At 47.5% G+C, this 25365-nt stretch overlaps 2 protein-coding genes across 2 annotated transcripts in view; one reads left to right on the top strand and one right to left on the bottom strand.

Annotated features, from left to right (window-relative positions):
- Positions 1 to 15847, top strand: part of Urb1 (URB1 ribosome biogenesis factor) — a 63122-nt gene extending 47275 nt beyond the window's left edge. Inside the window, exons 31-39 of the mRNA XM_090348636.1 lie at positions 4742 to 4902; positions 5606 to 5717; positions 6284 to 6390; positions 6831 to 6974; positions 8216 to 8325; positions 9973 to 10167; positions 12416 to 12657; positions 13685 to 14278; positions 15009 to 15847. Of these exons, the coding sequence (XP_090204762.1) occupies positions 4742 to 4902; positions 5606 to 5717; positions 6284 to 6390; positions 6831 to 6974; positions 8216 to 8325; positions 9973 to 10167; positions 12416 to 12657; positions 13685 to 14278; positions 15009 to 15187 (1844 nt within the window). The 3' untranslated portion in view covers positions 15188 to 15847. The remainder of the gene's footprint in view (positions 1 to 4741; positions 4903 to 5605; positions 5718 to 6283; positions 6391 to 6830; positions 6975 to 8215; positions 8326 to 9972; positions 10168 to 12415; positions 12658 to 13684; positions 14279 to 15008) is intronic.
- Positions 15848 to 17285: 1438 nt separating this feature from the next.
- Mrap (melanocortin 2 receptor accessory protein) lies at positions 17286 to 23990 on the bottom strand. The gene is made up of 3 exons (XM_090348625.1): positions 23779 to 23990; positions 19202 to 19301; positions 17286 to 17502 (listed from the first exon to the last, which is right to left on the bottom strand). The coding sequence occupies exons 1-3, from the start codon at positions 23882 to 23884 to the stop codon at positions 17379 to 17381; spliced, it is 330 nt and encodes a 109-aa protein (XP_090204751.1). The 5' UTR covers positions 23885 to 23990; the 3' UTR covers positions 17286 to 17378.
- Between the last annotated feature and the right edge of the window lie 1375 nt (positions 23991 to 25365).

The following is a 25365-nucleotide window of genomic DNA, read 5'->3' as shown; positions in this document are numbered from 1 at the left end:
TACCAAATCTTGTCCTCATCAAACATGACAACAGGGGTTGGGAGTTTAGTCTAGTGGTAGAGTGCTTGTCTAGCATGCATAAAGACCCTGGTTTGATTCCTCAGTAGTACCACATATAGAGAAAAGGCCAGAAGTGGTGCTGTGGCTCAAGTGGTAGCCTTGAGAAGCCTAGGGATAAGGGCTAGGAGTTTGGCCTAGTGATAGAGTGCTTGCATAGCATGCACAAAGACCTGGGTTTGATTCCTTGGTACCACATACATAGAAAAAAAGCTGGAAATGGTGCTGTGGCTTAAGTGGTAGAGCCTTAGCTTTGAGAAAAAAGTACAAGGACAGTGCTCAAGCCCTGAGTTCAAGCCCAGGACTGGCAAAAAAACATGACAAGAAAATCCAGCCAGGCTTCACAGGCTCACAACAGTAATATTAGGTACTCAGGAGGCTAAGATATGAGGATCAGGGTTTGAAGCCAGCCTAAGAAGAATCTATGAGATTCTTATCTCCAGTTAACCAGCAAAAAATCAGAAGGGGAGTATAGCTCAAGTGGTAGCGTGCCAGCCTTGAACAAAAAAGCCAAGCAAAGGCGAGGAGAATGGCCTAGTGGTAGAGTGCTCACCTAGCATGAATGAAGCCCTGGGTTCGATTCCTTGGTACCACATACTCAGAAAAAGCTGGAAGTGGTGCTGTAGCTCAAATGGCAGAGCGCTAACCTTGAGCAAAAAGTACCTAAGGACAATGCCCAGGCCCTGGATTCAAGCCCCAGCACTGGCATCAAAAGAAAAAATTCCACAGTCTTAACACCATGATTTTTTTAATTTTTATTGTAATTAATAAAAGGGTTACATGATATTTGCCAGATAGAAGGTGCATTAATTCACATACATTGATACCCTTTCACATGTCTTGGTACCCATTACCCTCCCCCCCACCCCCTGTGATTTTGTTATTTAAGTGAATTATAACAGCTCCTTTAGTCCATTTCTCTCTCACAATAGAACTTTTAGGAGGCAGAGACGGTGACTTAGAAATTATTCAGTAGTAAATCAGGAGAGCTTTTGTTTGTTTGTTTTCAAATACTGTCCTTGTTTTTTACTTGGTGGGAGGCAGATGGTAAGAAGCCTTTTGCAGGCCTTACAGAGGCTCATACCTGTAATCCTAGCTATTCAGGAGGCTGAAATCTGAGGATCACAGTTCAAAGCCAGCCCAGGCACCACTAAAGAATGTGAGACTCTTATCTCCAATTAATCAAAGAAGTGGCACTATGGCTTAAGGGTTAGGGCTAGGGCGGTAGCCTTGAGCTGAAGAGCCCAGGGATAACACGCAGTCCCAGAGTTCAAATCCCACAACGGACCAAAAAAAAAGCCTTTTGAAGGAGTGGTAATGGTCTTATATTAAGGTAGTGGTCCCTGTCCTCCGTACCTTTCAGTTTTCTAGACAAGCTTCTTTCCAAGTCTTACTGGTATAGACAGGTAAAAATATTATCTGCCCTCTATTTGAAAAGGATTCTCAGTGGTTCAAATACTCTTGATACTGAAAACACACATTGAGGCCAAGCATTTTAGAAAGTGTAGAGGGGGAGAGGGAGAAGCTGCCCCCAAGCCCATCATTCCACAGGTAGGTTTACTAGGTGGGGGGGTGGGGGACAGGAGGGCAGTGCTCTGTGCTTCCAGTCATCTGAGGCACAGAGGGACCCTGGTACTTGCAACAGGTTTCAATGCCTGCTAGAAGAAGCACACTAATTTGTCAATTATAGTATGACATACAAAAAATACATGGATTGTAATTCCTTGGTCTCAGTTTTGGGGGTAACTCCAGCCAGATCAAGGAGCATAGCTTACTTAGTAGTTTCTTGGTAGAGACCATCTGCCTAGGAGGGGCCTGTGTTTGAACTTCCTGTAAGTGGCAGTGTACAAGACATGTTTTCTGTGTCAGGCTTCTTTCAGCTCACATTCTATCTGGAATACTCGTATATAGCACTATGTTTATACTTCATGCCTAGCCTAGGTATCCTGTGATCCTGCATCTGTCCTGTGATTAGTCTTTATATGTGGCTGGCTGTGTGTCTTCAGAAATATCAGCCCTTTGCCAAAAGGAGGAACCTGTTTTCATAGCCTTCTAACTTCCCTTCTCAGTCCTTGGCTAAGAAACGGTACCAGCCAAGGCTGCTAGCTGTGACAATGACAGATGCTTTTTCCACAGCAAGTTCTTGTCCTTAGCAGAATGGGGCTGAAATCTAGCTCATAGTTCACTTGTGCCACAAAGCAAATGGCACTGGAAGACCCAAGTACATTTCAGTGAGCCTTGTGGCTCCATGACTAGAGCGTCAGTCAGTTCTGTCGCATCTACTTGTCACTGCAGCTCACAGCTGTGGAGGTTGTGTAAGAAGAAGCTGAGCATCAGTTCTTGGTTCTTTAGGAACACAGTTGCACTGCCATTGAAGCTCCCTCATTTTCCTGGCAGAACTACTTTGATCGGAAGTAGGTTTTAGAAGGTTGTATTGCTATTCATAAAGTTCTGAAAGCACAATGACATTTATAACTATTTTTAAATAGTCTATTGTATTTTCAGCATCCCAAAGGCAGCTCTTTTCCATTAAGTGTTACAAAGTCAAAACTTCCATAGAGTAGTACAGTCACAAAATAGGAAGCTGAATTTTCCTCATGGACACATGGAAAAACTCATCTGTCTTAAAATGTCAGCAATTACTAAAAGTACCTAGCTAACCAAGTGCTAGCTCTTTTCAGTGACTGTAGTATTAAATGTTGAAACCATTCTTTAGTTCTATGTATATGAATTTCTAATATAGGTATCTCTCAAGTATACTTTACCGTCCTGGAAATGTAATTTTATCCACAATGCAGTCCCTCTAAAGCTTTCAGATTTTTCTTCCCCAACACAAAGAATCACTTGTCAGAAAGAAAATTGAGTCCATAACTTTTGGAACTCTAGGCATCTGATTGTTCTTTCTTCATTCTCTACTTTAATATTGTGTGCATGTGTGCGTGCGTGTGTGTATGTTTATTTTATTTATTTATTTTTTTTGCCAGTCCTGGGGCTTGAACTCAGCTTCTGCAGACCATCCTTGGGCTTTCCTCAAGGCCAGCGCTCTACCACTTGAGCCACAGGACCACTTCCGGATTTTTTCAGTGTATGTGGTACTGGGGAATTGAACCCAGAGTTTCATGCATGCTAGGCAAGCACATTACCATGAGGCCAAACTCACAGCCGTGTGTGTGTTTATATCACTCCTGGGGCTTGAACTCTGGGCTTGAGCACTGCTCCTGAGCTTTTATGAGCAAGACTAGTGCTCTGTCACTTGATCCACAGCTTCGCTTCCAGTTCTTTGGTGGTTAATTAGAGAGGGATAAGAGTATCTGGGGCCGGGAGTTTGGCCTAGTGGTTAAAGTGCTTGCCTAGCATGCATGAAGACCTGGGTTCGATTCCTCGGTGCCACATACATAGAAAAAAAAAAAAGCCAGAAGTGGTGCTGAGGCTCAAGTGGTAGAGCTCTAGCCTTGAGAAAGTCCAAGGACAGTGCTCAGGCCCTGAACTTAAGCCCAGGACTGGCAAAAAAAAAAAGAGTATCACAGAATTTCTTGGCATTGAACCACAATCCTCTTGTGTAGCTTGGGTTACAGGCACAAGCCACCAACAGCCAGTTTAATTTGGCTCTTTTGATATTGATTGAGGGGCAGCTTGTACTTTGGTTCTGCTTTTTATCTGATCTACCTGTCTCTGCCTTTTAATTGGAGTATCTGTGCCATTTGTATTTCATGAACTCCATCATCTTTGTTGGCCCTTACCTAGAATGTGTATGTGCACTTAGTAGTTACAATACCATGTGTATTTTTGCTTTACTATGAATCATATAGTGGCTGTTTCTTGTTCTCCTCATTCCTTTGTGTACATCTAGTAGGATTTTCCTATTGTCTTCTCATTCAGGTTGCTGGGAACTAGTTCTTTTAGCATTGGTGATAGTGCTAGAGATTAAACTCGGGACCTGTGCTTGCTGGGCAGATGCCCCACCATGTGATTTTTATTATATGTATAAAGATCACAATGCCAGTTGCAGAACAGATGTAGGCAAATCAAGTCTGAACTCAACAATCCAGGTCTGGACCAGTCATCTGGTCACACTGCTGAGTTTCCAGAGTTCAACCTCCTGTGTTTTCCTCAGCATTGCTTGTATGTGGAGCTCTGGCTGGCAGAATAGGGAAGAGCAGCAGGCTGGTTGTCTCTGCTGCAGGTTCACAATGTGCCTCTGCCTTTCTCTGGCTTCTTGCATGTTTAAGTGGTAATGAAGCTGGGTGCTGGTGGCTCACACTTGTTATCCTAACTACTCAGGAGGCTGAGATCTGAGGACCACAGTTCAAAGCCCTCCCAAGCAGTAAAGTGCATGAGACTTTTGTCTGCAATAAATTGCTCAGAAAAAGCCAAAAGTAGCACTGTGGCTCAAGTGGTAGAGCACTAGCCTTGAGTACCAGGAGTTTCGAGGACAGCACTTAGACCCTGAGTTCAAGGCCCGGAACTACAAGAAAAAAAAGATGATGAAATATCATTACTGCCACCTAGAGCCAGGCACTCCTGTCCAGCCTTAGCAACAGTAAGGGCTGCCAGGAAGACTTGCTTCCTTGCATCCAGCAGGGATGCTGATGTTGATAACTGCCAAGGAACATCAAGTTCTCCCCGCTGCACGACCGTCATGAAATCCCACTCTGTGCCTAATCTTCTGTGTGACTTCCTATAGAATTTGTGGTGGATTGCCGGAAATTCTTGGATTCAAATGCTCTGGGGCTAACTATCGCAGCCCTCAGCAGCTACGACCCCCCGATGCGAGCTGCGGCCTACTCTGTCCTGGCAGCCTACTACTCCCACCTGGAGGGGGCTCGCTTCCGGGAGCAGTCCCAGGTAAGCGGGAAGTGCGGCAAGGGGTCCTGGCGGGCTTCTGGAAGCTGCTCTCCACCTGTCTGATAGGATGCTCACTTGGCTCTGGCACATTGCTCAGGGGTCAGCTGAAGAGCAGGTCCTTGTGGGTAGACAGAACAATTCTGTAGTACAAACTGTGGTAAAGCTGCTTGTTATTCCTGACACGCCTGCCCACGACCTACAGTGGTAGAGCAGAGGGGACTGCACCTCTGGACATGGTGCCCGGCTTCGCAGCCACTGGGCGCAGGCCTCTCTCCTAAAAGAAAAGCCATGTCAAGTATGACAAGTATGTCAAGGTGACAAGTATGCTCCTCTGCTGTGGCTTTGCCTCGATGTCCCTGGGGGGGGGGCAGGCACACCCTACAAAGCTGCTGTCCAACTGTATGTGCCACAGTCATAGTCTACAAACACATCTTTGTAGTGCGGGTGTGTGTATGGATGTTGGTACTGGGGCTTGAACTCGGGCTGGGTGTTGCCCCTCGGCTCTTTTGCTCAAGGCTGGTGCTCTGCCACTTGCACCACAGTTCTACTTCCAGCTTTTGGCAGGTGAATTGGAGTTAAGGATCTCTCAGATTCTTTTGTCCTGTACTGGCTTTGAAATGCAATCCTTGAATCCTGAGTAGCTAGGTTTATAGGTGTGAGCCGCCATTTCATAGTTGCAGCATTTTTTCTCCTTGTTTCTCAGCTACTTTACCTGTTGGATGTGGTCCGGAATGGCATTCGAACTCCAAACCTGAGACTCTCTTTTACCTTGGCTCTCTTCATTGCCAAAGCAGCACAACAGATTTTGAAACCAGGTACCCTGGACGTTGTCTGAGAAGAAATCACAGTTTTGAAGCCAAACAAATCTGTGACTAGGTTATATACCACAGTGGTGGTCAGTCTCGCTCACTGAGAAGTGACAGGGTCGTGCCGGGGCCTAAGCCACAGTCCCCAGGTAGCTCCTTGTACACCTGTTGCTGCCTCAGTTTCTTCACCATGCACTGGGACCTGCAGTGGCATCTGTGCCTCAAGGGTTGCTGTGAGATGGCCCATGTCACACGCATGCACGCACGCACGCACGCACACCTCTTCTCTTGGAGGTCTGGCTCAGTGAGCATTCCTAGCGTGAACAACCACTGTTCTGCCATCAGCGCTATAATTAATCATCAACTGAGATGGGTGAAATCAGTCTTGGCTCAGCGTCCTCAGCTAGAAAGCCTGTATATCACTGGATGCCACCGGGGATCTAGACAGGAGTGGGGAAGTTCCACAGGGACAGGGGCTCTCCGTCTCATGCCTGGAGTACCCCACATGTGCACTGCACTGGGCCCTGGGGAGTCCTGTGGAGTCTGGGTCGGTGACTGTCTGCCTGTATCCTTAGAGGAGCACATGTACTGGAAGCTCAGCAAGTTCCTGCTATCACATGAGTACCTGAACATGGACAAAGTGCCAGGCTTCTACCAGTTCTTCTACAGCTCTGACTTCGAGGTAATCCCGCCAGTGTCCTTCAGGTCTCCTAGGATTCCTGAGCCAGGTTCCTTAGCCTCCATGGTCTCTGATGCTTCCCCGTGAATACATTTGCCACACAAGCAACAAGAAGGCCAGGAATTGGAGCTGGTTACTCAGGCTCCCATCACTTCTTTAAAGCTCTATAACCATCTGCATCTCGGGGCATGTTGGGATCTCCTGGTGAATGCTGGATTGAGTGTACCCCACTTAAGCCTGGTTCATAGTGGATCTAGACCTTTATTCCTGACCTGAAGAGGTAGGATCAAGATGAGCTGGAAGGGTTTTAATTAGGCCATGAGAAGCTGAGGCCAGATCTCTGTATGACAGACTTTTATACTAAAAAACAGTAGTGCGTGCAAGTTAGTGCATAGCACGTTTTAGCTTAGTTAATGCTTCTTTTTTATTTGCTTTGGTGACAGCAAAAAACTGAGCAGGAGTGGGTGTTGGGGATTCTGCGGCAGGGGATCCGAGACAAGCAGTGCTACGAGCTGTGTGCCAGGCGAGGCGTCTTCCACATCCTCCTGTCCTTCTTCAGCAGCCCATTGTGCGACGAAGTGGCCCAGGTGAACAGGATCTGTGTGTTTATTTCAGATTCAAAAGTCTGTGCTCTTTCTCATGATTTTATTTGGACGTCACGTCCAGGTGAATTTTTCAAGATGACTGTCTCAAACCTTGAATTAGAAAAAAAAAAATAGTTTTGTTCAGGGCTGTTCTGTTGCCTGCTTATGGCACAGACTGTTATCTGTAAATCAGCTGTGTGACAGTGCAGTGTCATTTGTCCCTGGATGGACTGGTTTTCACTGTACCTTCTTGCTGAGACCTGATAAGAAGGCCTATGCTATGCCATCACAGAAAGGGACAGGTCAGTGTTTGAAAAACCTACAGAGCTGACCAAGAAGCCGACAGAAACTGTCAGCCACCAGGATTTCACTTAGCTTATAGAGGCACCAAAACTCATCAGAGCTGAGTGCCAAAGGCTCGTGGCTGAGGGCTGAGATCTGAGGATCCTGGCCCAAAGTCCTGGGCAGAAAAGTCCACAAGACTCATTTCCAGTTAACTACTAAAATTCTACAAGTAGAGCCGTGGCTTAAGTGATAGAGTACCAGCCTTAAACAACAAGTCCCAGCACCAACAAACACATGTGCACGCATATATACGACTTGGCAGAAAATGTATTTTTTCAAGTGCAAAGGAAGAAAATAGGAAGGGACTTTGCTATTTTGACTAATTCTTACCCTGGTCAACTTTTCTTTCTGATCTTAAGTAAAATGTGAGGGCGTAAAAGTGAATTATGATTAGGAAAACTGTTAGAATAAATAGGATTTGGACATGGTGTGAGAATTCAAAAGACTCCAGTGAACAGTTTGGGGCAGTCCCATGTTCATGGGGCTAGGTGGTGAAATGGAACAAAATGGGCTTCAGGCAGCCCACAGCAGGGCTAGAAATGGGCCTGTCTTCTCGGCAGTGGGCAGCACACATTTATGCATATGGCATGTCGCATCTTTGCTGCGTGAGGGCGTTTTGTGACGGGTCCATTCATCCTCGCAGTTGTAGCTGTAGCTCATCTACTTTTTCTTCATGACACGGTTAGCAGAAGTAGGAACGTCCCCAGGCCTGCTGCCTGCTGGAAGTCTGGCTGTCCCTGATGGAGAAGGCTTGTCCTCAGCCACCGCTCTGACACTTGGCCTAGCTGCCACCACCTGTCACCACAACACGCATGACTTTCTAAACTCAAGCCTTTGACCAGATAAGTATGGTTGAAGCCCTTCCACCACTCAGTGCTGTCTCTGCTTTGGGTTTTCAGAATTGGATTCTTGAAATCCTACAGAAGGCTGCTCAGATTGCCAGATCTGCCTATGAAATCGTCCGGGACTACAGCCTTCTGACGTGGATTTTACGCATCCTGGAGAGCAAGTATGTAGCCTCAGAGACATCTGTGTCTGGCAAGATGGTGGCATGGTGGCAGAAGCACTTCCATGAGCCTTGGTGGCCATGGAAATGCCCTGTCCTCCAAGGCCTGAATGACTGCAGCCTCTCTAGAAGCAGGAAGCTTCAGCTTTAAGAAGGCTCCTTACAGGGCTGGGAGTTTGGCCTAGTGGTTAAAGTGCTTGCCTAGCATGCATGAAGACCTGGGTTCGATTCCTCGGTACCACATACATAGAAAAAAAAAAAAAGCCTGAAGTGGTGCTGAGGCTCAAGTGGTAGAGTTCTAGCCTTGAGAAAGTCCAAGGACAGTGCTCAGGCCCTGAGCTCAAGCCCAGGACTGGCAAAAAAATAAATAAATAAAAATAAAAATAAAAAAATAAATAAAAAAAAGAAGGCTCCTTACAGAGTCCCTGAGGTCTGTTGTGTCTTGGTTCTTGGTAATAGGCCCAGGCTGCATTATTGAGGGCCTGGTGTGGAAGATTCCCAGTGGTTCCCCAGAGGAACATGAGGCCCTCTGGAGTGCCATGCTACGCCAGTAGCCTACAGCAGGAGGATGCTGTCATTTACAGAAGACCGCTATAACAAGCTCAGGGCTGTCCAAGCCCTTAAGGTTGTATGTGTACACGAAGTTGGCACTGGAGCTTGAACTCAGGAGGCCTGGGCGCTATTCCTTAGGTTTTTCATTCAAGGCTGGTGCTCTACCACTTGAGTCACAACTCCACTTGTGAATATTGCTGGTTAATTGGAGCTAAGAGTCTCGCAGAATTTTCTGTCTGGGCTGGCTTTGAACCACAGTCCCTAGACCTTGGCCTCTTGAGTAGCTAAGATTACCCACTAGTACCTGGCTCTTAAAAGATTTCTTTCTTCCTCTTCCTCCTCCTCCTCCTCTTCTTCTTTTTCCTCCTCCTCCTCCTCCTCCTCCTCCTCCTCCTCCTCCTCCTCCTCCTCCTCCTCCTCCTCGTCGTCGTCGTCGTCGTCGTCGTCGTCGTCGTCGTCGTCGTCGTCGTCGTCGTCGTCGTCGTCGTCGTCGTCGTTTTTCTGGGCCTAGGCTCTGACCTGAGCTGTTTACTCAAGAATAACATTCTACCACTTGAGTCACAGCTCTATTTCTGGCCTTTTGTTGGTTAATAGTCTCACAGACTTTCCTGCCTGGCCAGCTTTAAACCATGATCCTTATATCTCAGCCTCCTGAATAGCTAGGATTACAGGTGTGAGCCACCAGCGCCCAGCCTTAAAATCTTTTCTTTTAAGTTCTTCTGAAAAGAGATGGTATCTCAACCTGTCTTGAGACATCAATCATAAGACTCTTAGATTTTCAGAAGACATGACTGGCCAGTTGTCTGTCCCTGTCTCTCCCTGTCTTACCATTCTAGTTAATACCATAAACAGGACAGCTTTTGCTATCCTGGAAGACTAGAGGACAGGCCTTTGGTCCTGTGTCAGGGCTACATTTGGACAATGTCTGTGTTTTTACTCAAAGGATGTAATTTGGGGTGAGGCAGGATGATCAGCAAGGGGATTAGGAGAGCTGTTAGGTAGGCCCTCACGTGTCCCATCTGCCTCTTGGTATGTCCCCACACCTCCACAGACAGGAGAGGGTGTAGCAGAGTTGATGTCTGCTGTGCTTGGTTCCAGGTTTCTGGAGACTCAGCTGCTTTCTAATGTGATCTCCTTGCTACACACACTGTGGGTGACCAACCTGGGAGACAAAGGAGCAGAGGAGGAGAGCCCGCTACCCTGCCAGCCTGGCCAGAAGCCCCGCAAGCTCCTCGCCTTGCACCTGGTCAGCGAGTTCCTCTATGTCTTCATTGCGCTCACGAAGCACCTGAGGTGAGCCTGTCCTTCCCAGGGTCCTCTGCTGTGCCCCCGAGACTAATGGCCAGTGCTGCTTGTGAGTTCCTTTCTGTCACCTGTGCAGAGCCCCCCAGGCAGGCTCAGAGTTGTAGACTGTGTACACCAGGCTAGAGTGAGGGTGTCAGACACGGTTGACCTCAGAACTGTTTTGGCCTTTCTATTTCCACTTTCTATCATCAGGGTGCTGAGAAATTAACACATTTTTTATAATGCCATATGCATTATGCCAGGTCGTTTTTAGCCAATAAGCTACATATCTGTATGTTTTGATCTAAACCCTGCCTGAAATGAAGTTTCACAGAGCACATTTTCTATGGCCTTAACTAAGACTGGTTATTCCCGAGTTGTCCCCTCTGCCTTTGCTAGCCTGTGAATACTCATGTGTCCCTGTTTGTGGTAATATTTTCTTTTTTTCTTTTTTTGCCAGTCCTGGGCTTGAGCTCAGGGTCTGAGCACTGTCCTTGGACTTTCTCAAAGCCAGAGCTCTACCACTTGAGCCTCAGCACCACTTCCGGCTTTTTTCTATGTATGTGGTACCGAGGGATTGAACCTGGATCTTCATGCATGCTAGGCAAGCACTCTACCACTAGGCCAAACTGCCAGTCCCTGTAATAATATTTTCTTACTTTCTTTTCTTTTTGGCTCAGTACTAGGGCTTGAACTGAGGGTCTGGGGCTGTCCCTTCACTTTTTCACTCAAGGCTGCTGCTCTCTCCCTTGAGCCACAGCTCCAGTTTCAGCTATTTACTGGCTAGAGATAAGAGTCTGGAGGACTTTCTTGCCAAAAAGTTTTATCTTCTCCTTTGGAATCAAGCTTCTGAGTTTTTCCTTCAAAATCCAGAAAACTGTGTTGTATGCTGCCCTATTTCCAGTGGGAGCTGGTATATGCTCACATACCAGAAGGTTCATGGCAAGTGTGTGGCGCTCTAGTGGGGTTTCCACTAAGGGCCTCATGCCAGCTAGCCCAGGGCTCTCCACTTGAGCAACGTCACTTTAGTAGGGTTTTGCCTTTTTCTCTCTCTGGCCTCCTTGGAACAGAGTCCTCCTTCCTGTACCCCCGAGGTAGCTGGAGTCACAGCATGCACCAACATGTGCAGATTGTTGGCAGATGGGATTCTAGCCAGCTTTTTGTCCAAGCTACTATCAAAGCTCCGTCCTCTTGATCTTTGCCTCCTGAGTAGCTGCGATTATAGGAATGAGCCAATGGGCTGAGACTAAGGAGATTAAAAAAAAAAAAGTTAAAGTAGAAATAGTAGTAACAGCCAGGCAAGGTGGCTCACACCTGTAATCCTAGCTACTGAGGAGGCTGAGATCTGAGGATCACGATTCAAAGCCAGTGAGGGCCCAGAGTCTATGAGACTCTTATCTCTACTTAACCTCCAGAAAACTGGAAGTGGCGCTGTGGCTCAAGAGGTAAGGCAGTAGCCTTGAGCTGAAGAGCTCAGGAACAGTATCCAGACCCAGAGTTCAAGCCCCATGACTGACAAAAATAATAATAATAAATAATAAGAAAAGCTGGGTACTGGTGGTTGACTTGTCAATCCCAGCTACTCAGGAGGCTGAGATCTGAAGTAAATCCAGCTGGACTGGAAAGCCCTTGAGACTTTAGAATTGGTCTGTGGCCCAAGTGGTTTTGAGTTTGAGAAGCTCGGGGGAAAGTACCCAGACCCTGAGTTCAAGCCCCAGAACCTACAAAAAAATAAAGAATAGAATATGTTGTTTCAAATTGTTCCAGTTTAAGAGTCTGCTGACCTGAGATATCTGTCTTTGGTATTGTCAGAATTAATAGCTTCATTTTTAGCCTCATGTGGGCCAGTTGTTACTGTGTTGTACATTTCTTGAAATTCAGGTAGATCTATTTTCTTCCCACTGGCTATCAGTCAGGCTTTGCCCATGGAACCATTGCTGCCCCAGGGCCTTCCTGGGCCAGTCCCTGGATGGACAGGAAAGAGCATGTCTAGAGTAGAATTCAGTGTGGCTCCTGGAGCCTGACCATCGAGCCTTCTGCTTGGCTATCCCATTTAGCCAAGGTTGCAGAGAGATTTCTCTTCCTCGGGAGAGAAATGGCTCTTTTTCCTCTTCTGTGTCCTGGGTCCATGTTAGCTGGCTATTGTAGGGGAAGCCTGGTTCTGGATGGACTGTGTGATGTCTACAGACCACTCTAGTTCTGGGCCACCAGGACAGGGGCATCTTTTGCTTAATCTGTAACATGGGCTTCCCAACAGGCCCACCTTGGGCTCTGCCCAGCTGACCAGCTTCTTTGAGACACTTGAGTCCGTGCTGAGGTACCGGGCCTCTGTCCTGAGGGCCTTTAAGGATATGGGCCGCTTCACTGTGAACGAGACGGTGCTTTCCACCAAGGATGTGCTGGTCCTCTTGCACAAGTGGAGTCTCATTGAAAGAGACCTCAAGCTCCAAGAAGACCTGAGGGCAGTCATCGAGAAGTGCCAAGCCAGGGACCTGATGAGTAAGTGTCAGAACCACCGGAGCCCACCCACAGCAGTCACCATTTCCAACGCCGTGGGGCGTAGAGAGCAAAGTGGGGAGGCCTGGGTTTGGAAGCAACCCTGCTCTTAGTGGCTCTGCACTTTTAGGTTAAGGTCATTTACGCTATCTATAGAAGGAAAGATTTACCTCACCTCATGCTTTCAGAGGTTTAGCCCGTGGTCACTTGCAGAAGGTCATGTGGGGGGAAGCCAGAGTAGAATAGCCGCCGCCTCATGAGCACCAGGCAGACTGAGAAGGCAGCTTGGGGCAAGAAGCCCCCCCTTCACCCTCACCACAGCCCCATCTAAAGGTTTACCACTTCCCACGAACCGTGAGTGTTTTCACTCCAGGCTGGCACTCTGCCACTTGACTCACAGCTCCACTTTTTGTGGGGTTTTTTGCCTTTTAATTGGAGACAAGAGTTGCCTGGACTTTCCTGCCTGGGCTGGCTTCAAACTGCAGTCCTCAGATCTCAGCCTCCTGAGTAGTGAGGGTTACAGATGTGAGCAGCCTGGACCTCTTGATCCAGCCACTTCCCAGTAGATCGGGCCTTGAACATGTGAGCTTTGGGGGCACATGTAACACGTATCACAGTGCTCACCTGTAATGGGGGTAGGACATGGCTAAGAGCTGCTTGTTCCCACTTCATCTATACTATGATATCAGAAGCACAGATTAGAGCCAGATGTGCGTGCACACATGCGTGTGTGTGTGTGTGTGTGTGTGTGTGTGTGTGTGTGTACGCGCACGCGCGTGTGGAGAGGGGGGATGTCTGTCTATATTACCCAGACTTGTGTCAAATTCTGGTCTCAAGCCCCTCAGCCCCCTCCTACATACAGGAACAGTTGCAGAGGATTTCGTGCCAGTGTTGTGAGTAGCAGAGAGTCTCTTGGAACCATACAGGGTGCCCAGGGTCTAGGAGCTGCCCCTCCTTTTTAGAAGAGCCCGTGTGGACATGGGAGACGCTAGACTCACTGTCTTTTGCCTTTTTTCCCTGTGTTTAACAGAAATGCTTAAGGATAAGAACCGGCCCGCTGTGCCATCCCGAGCCAGAGGCCCACGGGCCCGCAAGAAGAGGCCTGTGGAGGCCGAAGAGATGGCCAGCCCTGAGCTGGGTGCATCTGGCTTGATGACATGCAGGGCCCTCTTGAGGTCCATCCTGACCCACTGGGAGCCTGTGCTCCCTGCTTCCACTGAAGACCCCACGGCCTGGGCCAGCCCCCAGAGGGAAGCACCAAGCCCTGCGCACGCTGCTGCCTCCCTAGTGGTCAGCTGGGTGCTTCGCTCGGTGGCCAGGTGCCCACTCAGCAGGACAGAGGCTGCTAGGCTCCTTGGCTGGCTCAAGAGCCACATTTTGCCGCACCCAGTGATGGTGGCTGACCTCCTTGAGGACAGTGCTGTGAGAAGCAGCCTGTTCAGGCTGTATTATCACCTGTGCAGTGCTGAGGGGCTGGCAGGGCCTGCTCAGGATGTGGCCTGCCTGTTCAATACCATCATGTTGCAGCTGCTGACGGTCCAGGGCCGCGCGGGGAGCCCCTTCCACCAGGCCATGGAGGCCCTGTGCACTGCTTCTCTGAATGAGAAGGATGAAGCCACGCGAGGTACAAAAGCTCCAGAAATGTCTGGGTGATGGGGTAGGAGAAACCTGTTCCTTCGCACACCGAGGCTCTGCCAGCCTCCTCCAGTGTGGTGGGCCTTGCCATCATTCTGGGGTTGCCAGGTATGCCTTTTGGCAGTGAGTGCAAGGAAGAGGAAGTACGCCTCACCTGTAGGATCGTGTTTTGGAAAAAGGCCCCTTGGGACCACAGAGTCCCTTGAGGTGCCCTGAGGCACCTGAGAAGTGCAGGAGCAAGGGGTGAATGGTGCTGGCTTTAATGGAGAGAAGAGACCTGGGGAGGCGAGTATGGTGTGGGATAGGGAGGGGTAGACCAGCCAGCAGAACAGGTGAACTCACCTGAGAGCAGCGGGTGACCTGCTGATGTCTGGCTGTAGTCAGGGAGTGGAGTGAGAGCCTGCGAGGCCTTTCATTTCTTCCCCATACTGTTGGGACACGTGAATGAGCTGGATGTTGAGTGCAGCCTCTAGGCCTGAGGGACCTGACACGCAGTCTCTTCTTAGTTAAGATTTGCATAGTCCAGCCAAAGGCAGCTATGTTGTTAAGTGAATGAGAAGTTTGACATCAAAGTTAAGGCAGCAGAGCTAGTTGGTGTTCTTAGCCATAGGCACTCGTGGAGATGGCACAGGCATGGGGGTCTCCTGGCTACTTACAAAGCCAGGGTGTCTGTGGACAGGGTGGGAGCGCATCGTAACAGCCTTGTCTGTCTTCCTCAGCCTCTGCAGCCTTCCTGGTGTCTCTGTACGTGAAGGACATCTGGCTGGAGGCCCTTCAGCCGGACACCCTCTTAGCCCACATCCACATGGTCTGTGAGGCTGCCGAAGACACACCAGGTGATGAGGAGGCCATCGTTGTTCTGTGCAAGGACCTTGCTGCCTCAGCCTCAGAGGCTTGATGCCCTGCACATCCTGCCACTTCACGCCTTGCTTCACACCCGGGCACCAGGTCTAGAAGTTCGGCTGAGACAGAGTTTTCAGGGAAGATGTAAATCGACCAGTTCAGTGCATTGTGTTTTCCAACAAGAAGGGTTGAAAGGACTGTAACTAACTGATCAGCAACTAATAAGCTCAAGGAACCAAGTTGGGCACCAGTGGCGCAGGCCTGTAATCCTATCTGCTTGAGCAGATCTAAGGATCTTGGTTTGCCACCAACCTGGACAGGAAAGTCTATGAGATTCTTCTTTCCAACTATCCAGCAAATAGCCAGAAGTAGAGCTGTGGCTCAAGTGGTAGAGTACCACCCTTGAGTGATAGTGCGCTAATACTGAGTTCAAGCCCTAGTACCAGCAATAAATTCTAAAATAAATATGGCAGTTAAGCTCAAGGGACTGTATCAGGTAGTCAGAGCTATAAACACTGGGTGCTTCTGGATCTCAAACCCATGAAGGAGTTCAGGGAGGCAAGACCCTCTTCTCCAGTTGGACTTCCTAGCAGGGGGATTCCTCAAGCTGAAGAATCTTATGGGTTCAGAACAGAGTCACGACATTAAAGCCAAAATATAGGGAGAAAAAGTCCCCTGTATTTTTTGATGAGCATAAAGAGAAACATCTGAAATTCGTTTGTTGGGGCTTGAACTCAGGGCCTGGGCACTGCCCTTGGGCTTTCTCAAGGCTAGTGCTCTACCACTTGAGCCATAGCACCACTTCTGGCTTTTTTTGTGTCTGTGGTACTGAGGAATCAAACTCAGGGCTTTGTGCGTGCTAGACAAGCATTCTTCCACTAGGCCACACTCCCAGGCCATATCTGAAGTTTTTAAGAAGCCATAACAATATTTTATGTATGCCTCTGAATGAATAAATTCCCACCAGTTTGCTGAATGTCTTATCAAATCCAAGGGCCAGCTCCTTAAAGTATAATATGGCCTGATGTCTGCTTCGAGAAGACAGTCTGTATTATTAAGTTGTATATCAGAGGAGATTTGAATTTTATAATACATTGGTAATAAATGTATAGTTTTGTAAAGCCTTAGTATTTTGCTTTCCTTCATGTTAGTAGTCTATTTTTTCTATTCTATAGACGTGAGAACTTGACTTTTAAGGATCGTATGCTACCTGGGCACTCGTGGTTCATGCCTGTAATCCTCGCTGCACAAAAGACTGAAATCTGAGGATTGAGGTTCCACGCCAGTCCAGTCAGAAAAATCCAAGAGATTTGTTTATTTCCTATTAACCAGCAAAAGTATGGAAATGGAGTTGTGGCTCAGTAGTAGAGCACCAGCCTTGAGCAAAACAATGATTTTATGTTAGTAGGTATTGTTGCTGAGTAATGTCAACACAGGATGTCGGCTGAGAATGTGGCCTAGTGGTAGAGGGCTTGCCTAGCATGCATGCAGCCCTGGGTTCAATTCCTCAGTACCACATAAATAGAAAAATGGAAGTAGTGCTGTGGCTCAAGAGGTAGAGTGCTAGCTTTGAGCAAAATAAGCTCAAGGACAGTGCCTGAGGCCTGAGTTCAAGTCCCAGGATTGACAAAATAAAAGGAATGTGATGGATATCATAAATAGTCTGTCCTTTAGTGGTGAAAAAAGAAAAACTGCTATATTCTAAATGCAACTCATCACTGCCTGCCCTGGAAAGCTGGTGGTGGTTCTTGAGGCTTTTCAAGGCCCTACTGTGCTGCCTTCTCTCTCCTCCAGGCCAGGGGGATGATTGTACAGAACAGTTGAGCAGAAAGGTAAAGGTGAGTAAATACTTATTTTTAATGTATGGGTAATTTATCTACCATCCTGTCTCAAAGCAAACATCAGCATAAGTAAGCAGGTTTGAAGCATGCTAAATAAAAGCAGCCACATCTGAGACAACTTTTCTACGAGCCATTGGCATGCCTTTGCTCAAGGCATGTGGCGTGTCTCCTTGTTGAGTTGTTTTTGGCATGGTCACATTTTCTTCAGCCTGTATCCCCGGTTGCTTTGATTTCACCAGTTCTCTCAGTCAAGACTGCTATGCTGATGTCAGTTCTGTCTCCAAGCTCAGCCACCCTGGGCTTGGTTCTGACTTCAGCTGTGCCTTGTGACCCCTCATCCAGGGCCTGGACCCCAAGGAGAGCAGTGGGGACCACGGGAGGTGAGGCCAAGGGATTCTGCTATAGTCACTGGCCAGCATCAGTCTCACTTCGGGGCTCCTCTGGTGTCCCCTGGAAAGTATTCCGGATACAGGAGGGGAGGTTGAGTCTGTGAGACCATGAGCAGGTTTGGTGGTTCTGGGGATCATTCCTGTAGACCCAGGAAATGGAAGACATGCGTTAAAGGAACTGGTTGAAGAAGAGTCCCTCTGTCATCTCCTGTCAGCTCCCCACACCTTCCCAGAGAGCCTTCCTGGAGGGTCAGCCCAGAGGAGGATCAGCCCAGCTCATAAAGGGCTCCACTGTTGGGAAATCGAGGGTAAAGTGCATGTTGGTCAGGGAAAGGCCTTGCTCCAAAGTCCATCTCCAGGGGATGGAAGCCACCTTCATGAGTGAGTTTGGTTTGTTTGTACCATGAGCCTCAGATTCTCCTATCCCGAGGTGCTGGGGGCATCAAAGAGGAAGGGGAGCCCTAGGCCCCTGTGGGCTCCCTTCCCATATTTTCCATTCACAGTGTATTGTAACCACATTGAAATTTGTTAGTCACCATGCGTGGCCCTTTTACACCCTAGTGGTACTTTGGAAGAGATTGTTGGCCTGTGAATGAACCGAGACAGGAGGTGGAGGCTGGAGATCAGACCTGGCAGCTGCCTCATTTCCTGGGAAGTGACCTGGCACCCTGTCAGGTTTAGGGGCTGTCCTTTGTTCTGAGGCCCCTCGTCTCTCCTCTAGGGAGTGTCTCACTCTTAGCTGACTACCTTCCGATGGTTTTCTGAGGTTTCCATTTCCCAAGGGTTTCTAGATAATGGCTCACAGTGTCACCCCGTCAGTCCTGGTCCTAGACCAGCCAGACCATCTCCTGGCCCATCTCTCAGTATCTCATTCCAGATCAAAAAGACTAGCTGATAGATGGGCCTTGGCTCTTCTGCCAGGCCACCCATTTCCTTGGGCAATGTCCAGCCTTTGGGTGGCCCTTCATGGAGTCAGTTGGTCAGCCATGGCAGTCCAAATTCTCTTGGGAGAGGTCTTTAGGGCAGCGGCGGCAGCAGCATCAGCAGCGGAGACTCATAAACCAGAGGGTACAGTGAGAAAGTTGCCATGCAATGCACTCAGTTTTAATGACTACTTCAAACTCTTCAGTTTTACCTTCTGTTGAACCATTGAATGCACTGAGGCAGGCATTCAATAAGAGACAACAGCTTTTGATATCCAAGTGAGGGTCTCCTATTCCTGGTGAGATGGCTGGCAGCACAAATGACAGAGTCATTTGAGCCTTTTTTTCCTTTGCTTTTTTGTGCCATGAACTCAGGGCATGGGCACTGTCCCTTAGCTTTTTTTACTCAAGGCTAGTGGTTTACCACTAGAGCTACAGCTCCACTTGTAGCTTTTTACAAGTTAATTGAAGATAAAATCTTAGGAACTTTCCTGCCTGGGCTGGCTTTAAACCGTGATCCTCAGATCTCAGCCTCCTGAGTAGCTAGGATTACAGGTGTGAGCCACCAGCACTCAGCTCAGCACAAGATTTTTGAGGCAGTCAGGAAACCATAAGGGACAACCATGTACATGGTTCACCGGTGGTGTCACAGTGTTACATGGCATATGACTCCGTGATATTCATGATGTAGCACAAATCGGTACATGTTTATTTTTTTTGTTTTATTTTGTCTTTTTTGGGTTTTTTTGTATCACCTGTGGGGCTTGAAGGCTTGAACTCAGCCCGAGCACTGTCCCTGAGTGCTTCCATTCAAGGCTAGTGCTCTACCACTTTGAGCCACAACAGCACTCTCATGGTTGTTTTAATTCCTCCTCTTCAGTATTTGAGTTGCCCAACTATCCTCCTTCCTACTCACCTCAGCTGCAGCGTGCCTGACCAGGACATGTAGAGCAGGATGAGGAAGAGGAGCACCACAAAAGCAGCCAGGCTCACCCAAAATGCAATGACGATGGAATCTGCGGGAGGAACAGAATAGTCTCCATGTTGACTTGATAGTGACGCTGAGCAAGAGCTCAGGGAATAGGGAGCCCCCAGCATTGTGGAACCAGAGCCATGCCTGTGCTTCCAGCTCTTAGCTGAGACTATTGGGAAGAAACAGGGCAGCCAGAAAGTAGCTTTGGTCCAGAGCAGTTTAAGGTGATGTCTGTTGAGGGGTAACTGTGAATGTGCCTCCTCATAAATCAGTTCCTGGTTGTTCTACTGCTTGGAGAGAGTCCTGAGGATCAGTTTCCTTTCCTGCAGGCCAGAGAGAGGAACCATCACCAGAGACCTTTGGTGAATGGCCACCAATGGGAGCAGCCTTAGATCCCTGAGAGAGACCTGGAGGAGGATGTGAGGCCTCCTGTGACCAGCATACCCACACCATGAAGTAGGGAGGTTAGTTTTATTTTATTTTTTTGCCACTCCTGGGGCTTGGACTCAGGGCCTGAGCACTGTCCATGAGCATTCTTCAAGGCTAGCACTCTACCACTTGAGCCACAGCACCACTTCTGGCTTTTTCTGTGTATGTGGTACCAAGGAATGGAACCTGAGTGTTCCTGCATGGTAGGCAAGCACTTTACCACTAGGCCATGCTCCTGGCCTTTAAGTAGGGAGTTTAGTCACTCAGGTACAAGGTGTCAGGAAAGAACCAGGAAACACAGTAAACCTGGTCTTGGGGTCCTGGGTAGCCCCTGACAGGTCAGGGCTCTCTTCTCTGAGGCTGCAGGTCGGGAGCTGTGGCCAGGTTGCTTCTTGCTTTTGTGGCTGTGAGCACAAAGTCTCAAGTTCTTAATGCAGATCTTCACTGAATGCAGAGCAAGTGGATGTCCTTGGGACAAGATGCCCAAACCGGGAGAGGCTGGGCAGACCAAAAGAGGTTACACAAGCTAGGACTTAGTAAAACATCTTCTGCTGGCCAGGTCATAGGCCTCATCTTGTTTTAGCAGAGAAAGGCTTTGTGTTGTATTTATACTATACACACACACACACACACACACACATACACACACACACACACACACACGCATGGGTAAACAACAACAACAACAAATGAACAAGCAACCAAAGGAATGAGTGGGTGTTGGAGATTTATGACTAAGCGGAGAGGGAGGCGGAGCTCTAGACTAGAAAACTGGCATCTCAGGCTGCAGAGCCCATAGCTCTTGGATTCCAGAACCTCATGATGGACTCAAATCCCATATATAAAATGCCATAGTATCTGAATGTAACCTACTCACAACCTCCTGTATTGAAATCTTCTCCCAGTTATGCCATGTGGTGTATGGTTGTTATATTGCAGTGTGTTGAAGGACGAGCAAAGTCCCTCTCCGCTTAGTCTCTGGGTTCAAAGTTCAATGACATCTTGTATGTATGTGTGCATATATATATGCATGTGTAAATATGTCTACATGTATGTATGCATGTTTGTGTGTATATATGTAAGTGAATATGTGCTAGTACAGGGGTGTGAATTCAGGGCTTCGCACTTGCTCAGCCAGTGCTCTGGAGCCACGCCTCCACTCTTACTTTTGCTAGTGAACTTTTTGCTGGTGGACTGTGTCTTGGACTTTTCACCCCAGACAGGCCTTAAACCCCAATCTTCCAGTATTTAGCCTCCCAAGTACTAGGATTATAAGCATGAGCCACAAGTACCCACATCAAGACCCCTCTAACCTCAGTTTTTCTTGAATGAGAATGGGATCTCCCAGCACTTAGGGGTGATCCTTCAGTAAAAGAAGAAAAATGAGGATTTTTCCTCAGAGGAACACAGTGAGAGTGGATGTGATGTACTGTTCCACTCTTTCCACTCTCAGAGTTACAGTTCCTGTGATGACTTTCCAGGTCTAAGATAGCCTATGTTGGGGAAATGTGGTTTGGGCTTTCTGCAGACATCAGCTCTCTTTGACGCCCAAGTTCTATTCCAAAGGAACAGCCTTGGGGCAGACCAGCATGGAGCACGCCTGTCACCATACGTTTGCACTTGGGAGGCTGAGGCAGGAGGACTGTGAGTTCAAGGCCAGCCAAGGCTACCTAATGAGGTCTTGTCAAAAAGGAGGAGATGGAGGACCATTCTCACAGCAGATGAGATCCTCCACAGACTCACACTCACTTGCTTTTCCCTTGATGGGCAGGAAACGAGGGAATCCCTTGTCTTCGGATATGTGAAATTTAATATCCTCAGATCCACATGACTAGGGGTTATTAGTCCTTTTCTGTACTAATTGCACGATCATGTTCTCTTGGGGAAAAAAAGTTCAAGAAAATAACAGGAATTTTGTTTTGTTTTTCTTTTTTTTTCTCTTTTGCTGAACATTCACCCTGAGTACTCAGAACATTTTGTTCCAAGAACTAGAACTGTCATCCTGGATATCAGAACTGTTTTAGCACCCACAGGCTTGTTTGTGGGAGCCCAGACTGTGTTGATAATGACAGGCTATCTTCCTCCCATAGGAAAAGCTCTCCATCCCTCCTAGCAGCCTGCTTTATCTGTCTTCCTGTAGACATTATTATGTGATTGTGGTGAGAGATGTCCATAGACTTCTTGTGAGATAGACGGAGGGTGGGGATCCTCTATCAAGAGCACTATTCTAGGACTCCGTTTTCTCAGGCTCATAGCCTTGATGAGTTCTTATCTTGGCTGATCAGAGCCAAGTTACCCGAGACGTAAAAGAACCGGAAGGTAGATGGGCCAATGGATGTTAACTTATGCTTATCTCCCTGAAACCATGAAAATATGAAACATCTGTTGGCGGTTGTGTAATTATATTATCTTGAAGGTAGAGAGCATAAATAGTGTTCCTAAATCTAAATACAGTGGGAAAAACAAGCTGCAATAGGAAGAAATCCATCCATCCAACAAATAGAATTCTGTCTTAAAAGAAATCTGTGCTACACCTGCACAGATTGCTATTCACTATTCACAATCACCAAGCAATGGAAACAACCCAGATGTCCCACCACAGATGAATGGATACCAAAACTGTGGTACATAAATACAATGGAATTCTACATAGCCCCCAGACAACATAAAATAATGGCATTCACTGGGAAATGAATGGAACTAGAACAAATCTTGTTGAGAGAAGCCAAGCCCAAAGAAACAAAAGGTGCATGGTCTCATTGATATGTGGATATTAGATCCAAACAGTACAAGAGCGATGACCCAATACTCAGATACTCAAGGTCATTGCCATGAGCTTGGAGATATAAATAGAACTATATAGGCATATAAATCTACAATGGGATATATATTCTATAGACATTGATAAATAGATTGATATGTATCTATGTCATATAAACTTTTAGCTTAATTTTAATTTCATTTTTTAATTTATGTGCCAATGATTGCATAGAGATTCCTTTCTTGAATACTTGTTTATTAAACTTGACATTTGAAATACAATGTAAAAAATCAGTGTTAAGAAACTGCTTTAGTAAAAAACAAAAATAAAATAGCATTAACAGAGGGGGGGAAAAATCTGTCCTAAAAGAATATTCTGAGGGCCGGGAGTTTGGCCTAGTGGTTGAGTGCTTGCCTAGGATGCACCAAGACCAGGGTTCGATTCCTCGGTACCATATACATGGAAAAAAGCTGGAAGTGGTGCTGAGGCTCAAGTGGTAGAGCTCTAGCCTTGAGAAAGTCCAAGGACAGTGCTCAGGCCCCGAGCCCAAGCCCAAGACTGGCAAAAAAAAAAAAAAAAAAGAATATTCTGAGCTGGGCACCTAATTCTAGCTACTTAGGAGGCTGAGATCTAAGGATCACAGATCAAACCTAGTCCCGTGAGGCTCTTATCACCGATAAGCTACCAAAAACCTAGACATAGAGCTGGGGCTCTAATAGTAGAGTGCTAGCCTTGAGCAAAATAATGTTCAAGGCAGGGCACAGTGGCTCATACTTATAATCCTAGCTACTCAGGAGGCTGAGATCTGAGCATCACAGTTCAAAGCCAGCCTGGGTACTAAAGAACATGAGGAGACTCTTATCACCAATTAACCACTAGAAAACTGGAGTGGTGCTGTGGTTCCAGGGGTAGGGCAGTGAGCTGAAGAGTTCAGCTCAAGGCCCAGGCCCAGAGTTTAAGCCCCATGACCAACAAAAAACAAAAGCAGAACAAAAACAACAACAAAAAAAAACAATGCTCAGGCATAGCACCCAGGCTCTAAATTCAAGCTGTAAGACTGGCATGTGCACAGGCACATACACACACACACACACACACACACACACACACACATACACACACACACACACGTATATTCTGCTCCATTTTATGGCAGGCTAATTCACACACATTTCAGAAGATTACAAACAATTTGCCCCGCAAGGCCCACTCATTTATAACTGTGTATACCTGTGACATCTTCTAGAACTAGAAAATGAATAAATAAAAAGCCAGGAGTGCCCAGTAGTTGCAGCCCGCTGGCTAGCTGGCCTGCCCAGCTGTGACTTACATTTGTTGGCTTTTAGCTTCTTTTCGTCCACAGGAAGAAGGTCCAGGTAGTCTAGGTAGTATTCGTAGGTGTAGTATGGGACGGAGGCGTTGGTCCTGTTGGCCATGACTGTGCCAGTAGAAGCCAGCGCCTGGCCAGCAGCTTCACATCTGGAGCTGGGCACTGGGCGGAGGCCCTGGAATGAGGTTGCTCAACTGCATGCAGTAGGAATCACCCAGATGTGTCTGTGGGTCTCCAGACACAAGGCCTGCCCACTAATCACAAGTGATTGGCTGGAAAGAAGGTCAGGGGGATGTGCCTGAGACTTCCCAGGCTCTTGATAAAACTCCAAGCAAGGCAGGACTGACTGGCAGAAGAGTGGCCTCTCTGAAGAAGGCCAGGGATGGGCACAAAGGCAGCTGCCCAACAGAGCTAGAAAGGAAAATCACTTTGTCTTTCATACATGAGAAGTTTATCAATCCTTCTGAAAGCTGAATGCCCTTGGCTTTCATTGAGGCAATTCTGGGGGCTCTTAAGCAACCAGCAATTCCTGGCCTAGATTCAATATCTGAAGACAGAGTTGAGTGATGCCGACCCTGGCCCTGACGTTGTAACCTTTCTTATGTACACATCACCAATGAATTAAATCCGGGGCAGTCGATGGCTTTGACTGATTACACCTCTCAGATTTTACCTAAGACCAAGCAGGCAATGTTGAAAGTTTGTTCATCTGGGCCAAGATCCCACAGGACTGAAATCCTGGGGAATAAGGGCTAAGGCTCCACCTAGCTCGGAGCTGACATTGTGAGGAGGGTCTTCTTGTCCCTAACTTACACGCTCTTTTTCTAATACCTCACACACCATCAAGGGGAATATTCTGAAGGTTGGAATGAGTAGAACTAAACGGGAGAAGAGCCCTGGGATTTTGCCTTTGGTTTGGGAGTTAGGAAACCAAAACACAGTGTTTGTCTACAATTTTCCCCCTCCTGATACCCCTACTTCCTAGGTCTACACTGCTGGGCCCTGGCAGTGTGACTTTCCATCTTCCCAACTAGCTTGAGCCCTGCTGACTTTTGGCCAGGCTGCTGTGTCAAGGCGCTCTCCAGGGAAGTATTGCATGGTCAGTTGACCGGAGGGGTCGGGTGAGCTGCTGGGCTAACAAAGGGAAGAGCTGAAAGGCCCAGTGGAAAGGCAAAGCCAGCTCTTATGTTCCCTCATTTCCAATATCTCAGGCCCCTTTGTTTTTTTTTCTGGTTAGCACCCCGGACCCCGTGTAGTTCTAATCCACACCCAAAAAAGAACTGTCATTCTGCTTCTGTCATCATAGTTTTGTCTATATTTGAACACACTATAATCATACAATATAACCTAATATAAGAATCTATTTTTTTTTCTGTGTGCCATTACTTGGGCTTAAATTCAGGGCTTGGGCTCTGGCTCTGAGCTTCTTTTGCTCAAGGCTAGCACTTTACCACTTGAGCCACAAGACCACTTCTGGCTTGTTCTGAGCAGTTCATAGGAGATAAGAGTCTCATGGACTTTTCTGCTCAGGTAGCCTCCTGAGTAGCTAGGATTACAGGCACGAGTCACAGTGTCCAGCTTATTTTT

Source organism: Megascapheus bottae, chromosome 1, assembly GCF_031878675.1.
Source record: "Megascapheus bottae isolate mThoBot1 chromosome 1, mThoBot2.hap1, whole genome shotgun sequence".
Classification (NCBI taxonomy): Eukaryota; Metazoa; Chordata; class Mammalia; order Rodentia; family Geomyidae; genus Megascapheus; species Megascapheus bottae.
Note: the sequence above shows the minus strand (reverse complement) of the source record. Positions and strands in the feature narration are given on the sequence as shown.

Excerpts from the sequence above, each read along its gene's own strand:
- Mrap (XM_090348625.1), bottom strand. The coding sequence starts at position 23,884 with ATGGCCAACAGGACCAACGCCTCCGTCCCATACTACACCTACGAATAC. Across the intron at positions 19,302-23,778 it reads GAAGCTAAAAGCCAACAAAT|ATTCCATCGTCATTGCATTT; the intron begins GTAAGTCACAGC and ends TTCCTCCCGCAG. Across the intron at positions 17,503-19,201 it reads TCAGGCACGCTGCAGCTGAG|GAATGATCCCCAGAACCACC; the intron begins GTGAGTAGGAAG and ends CTGGGTCTACAG.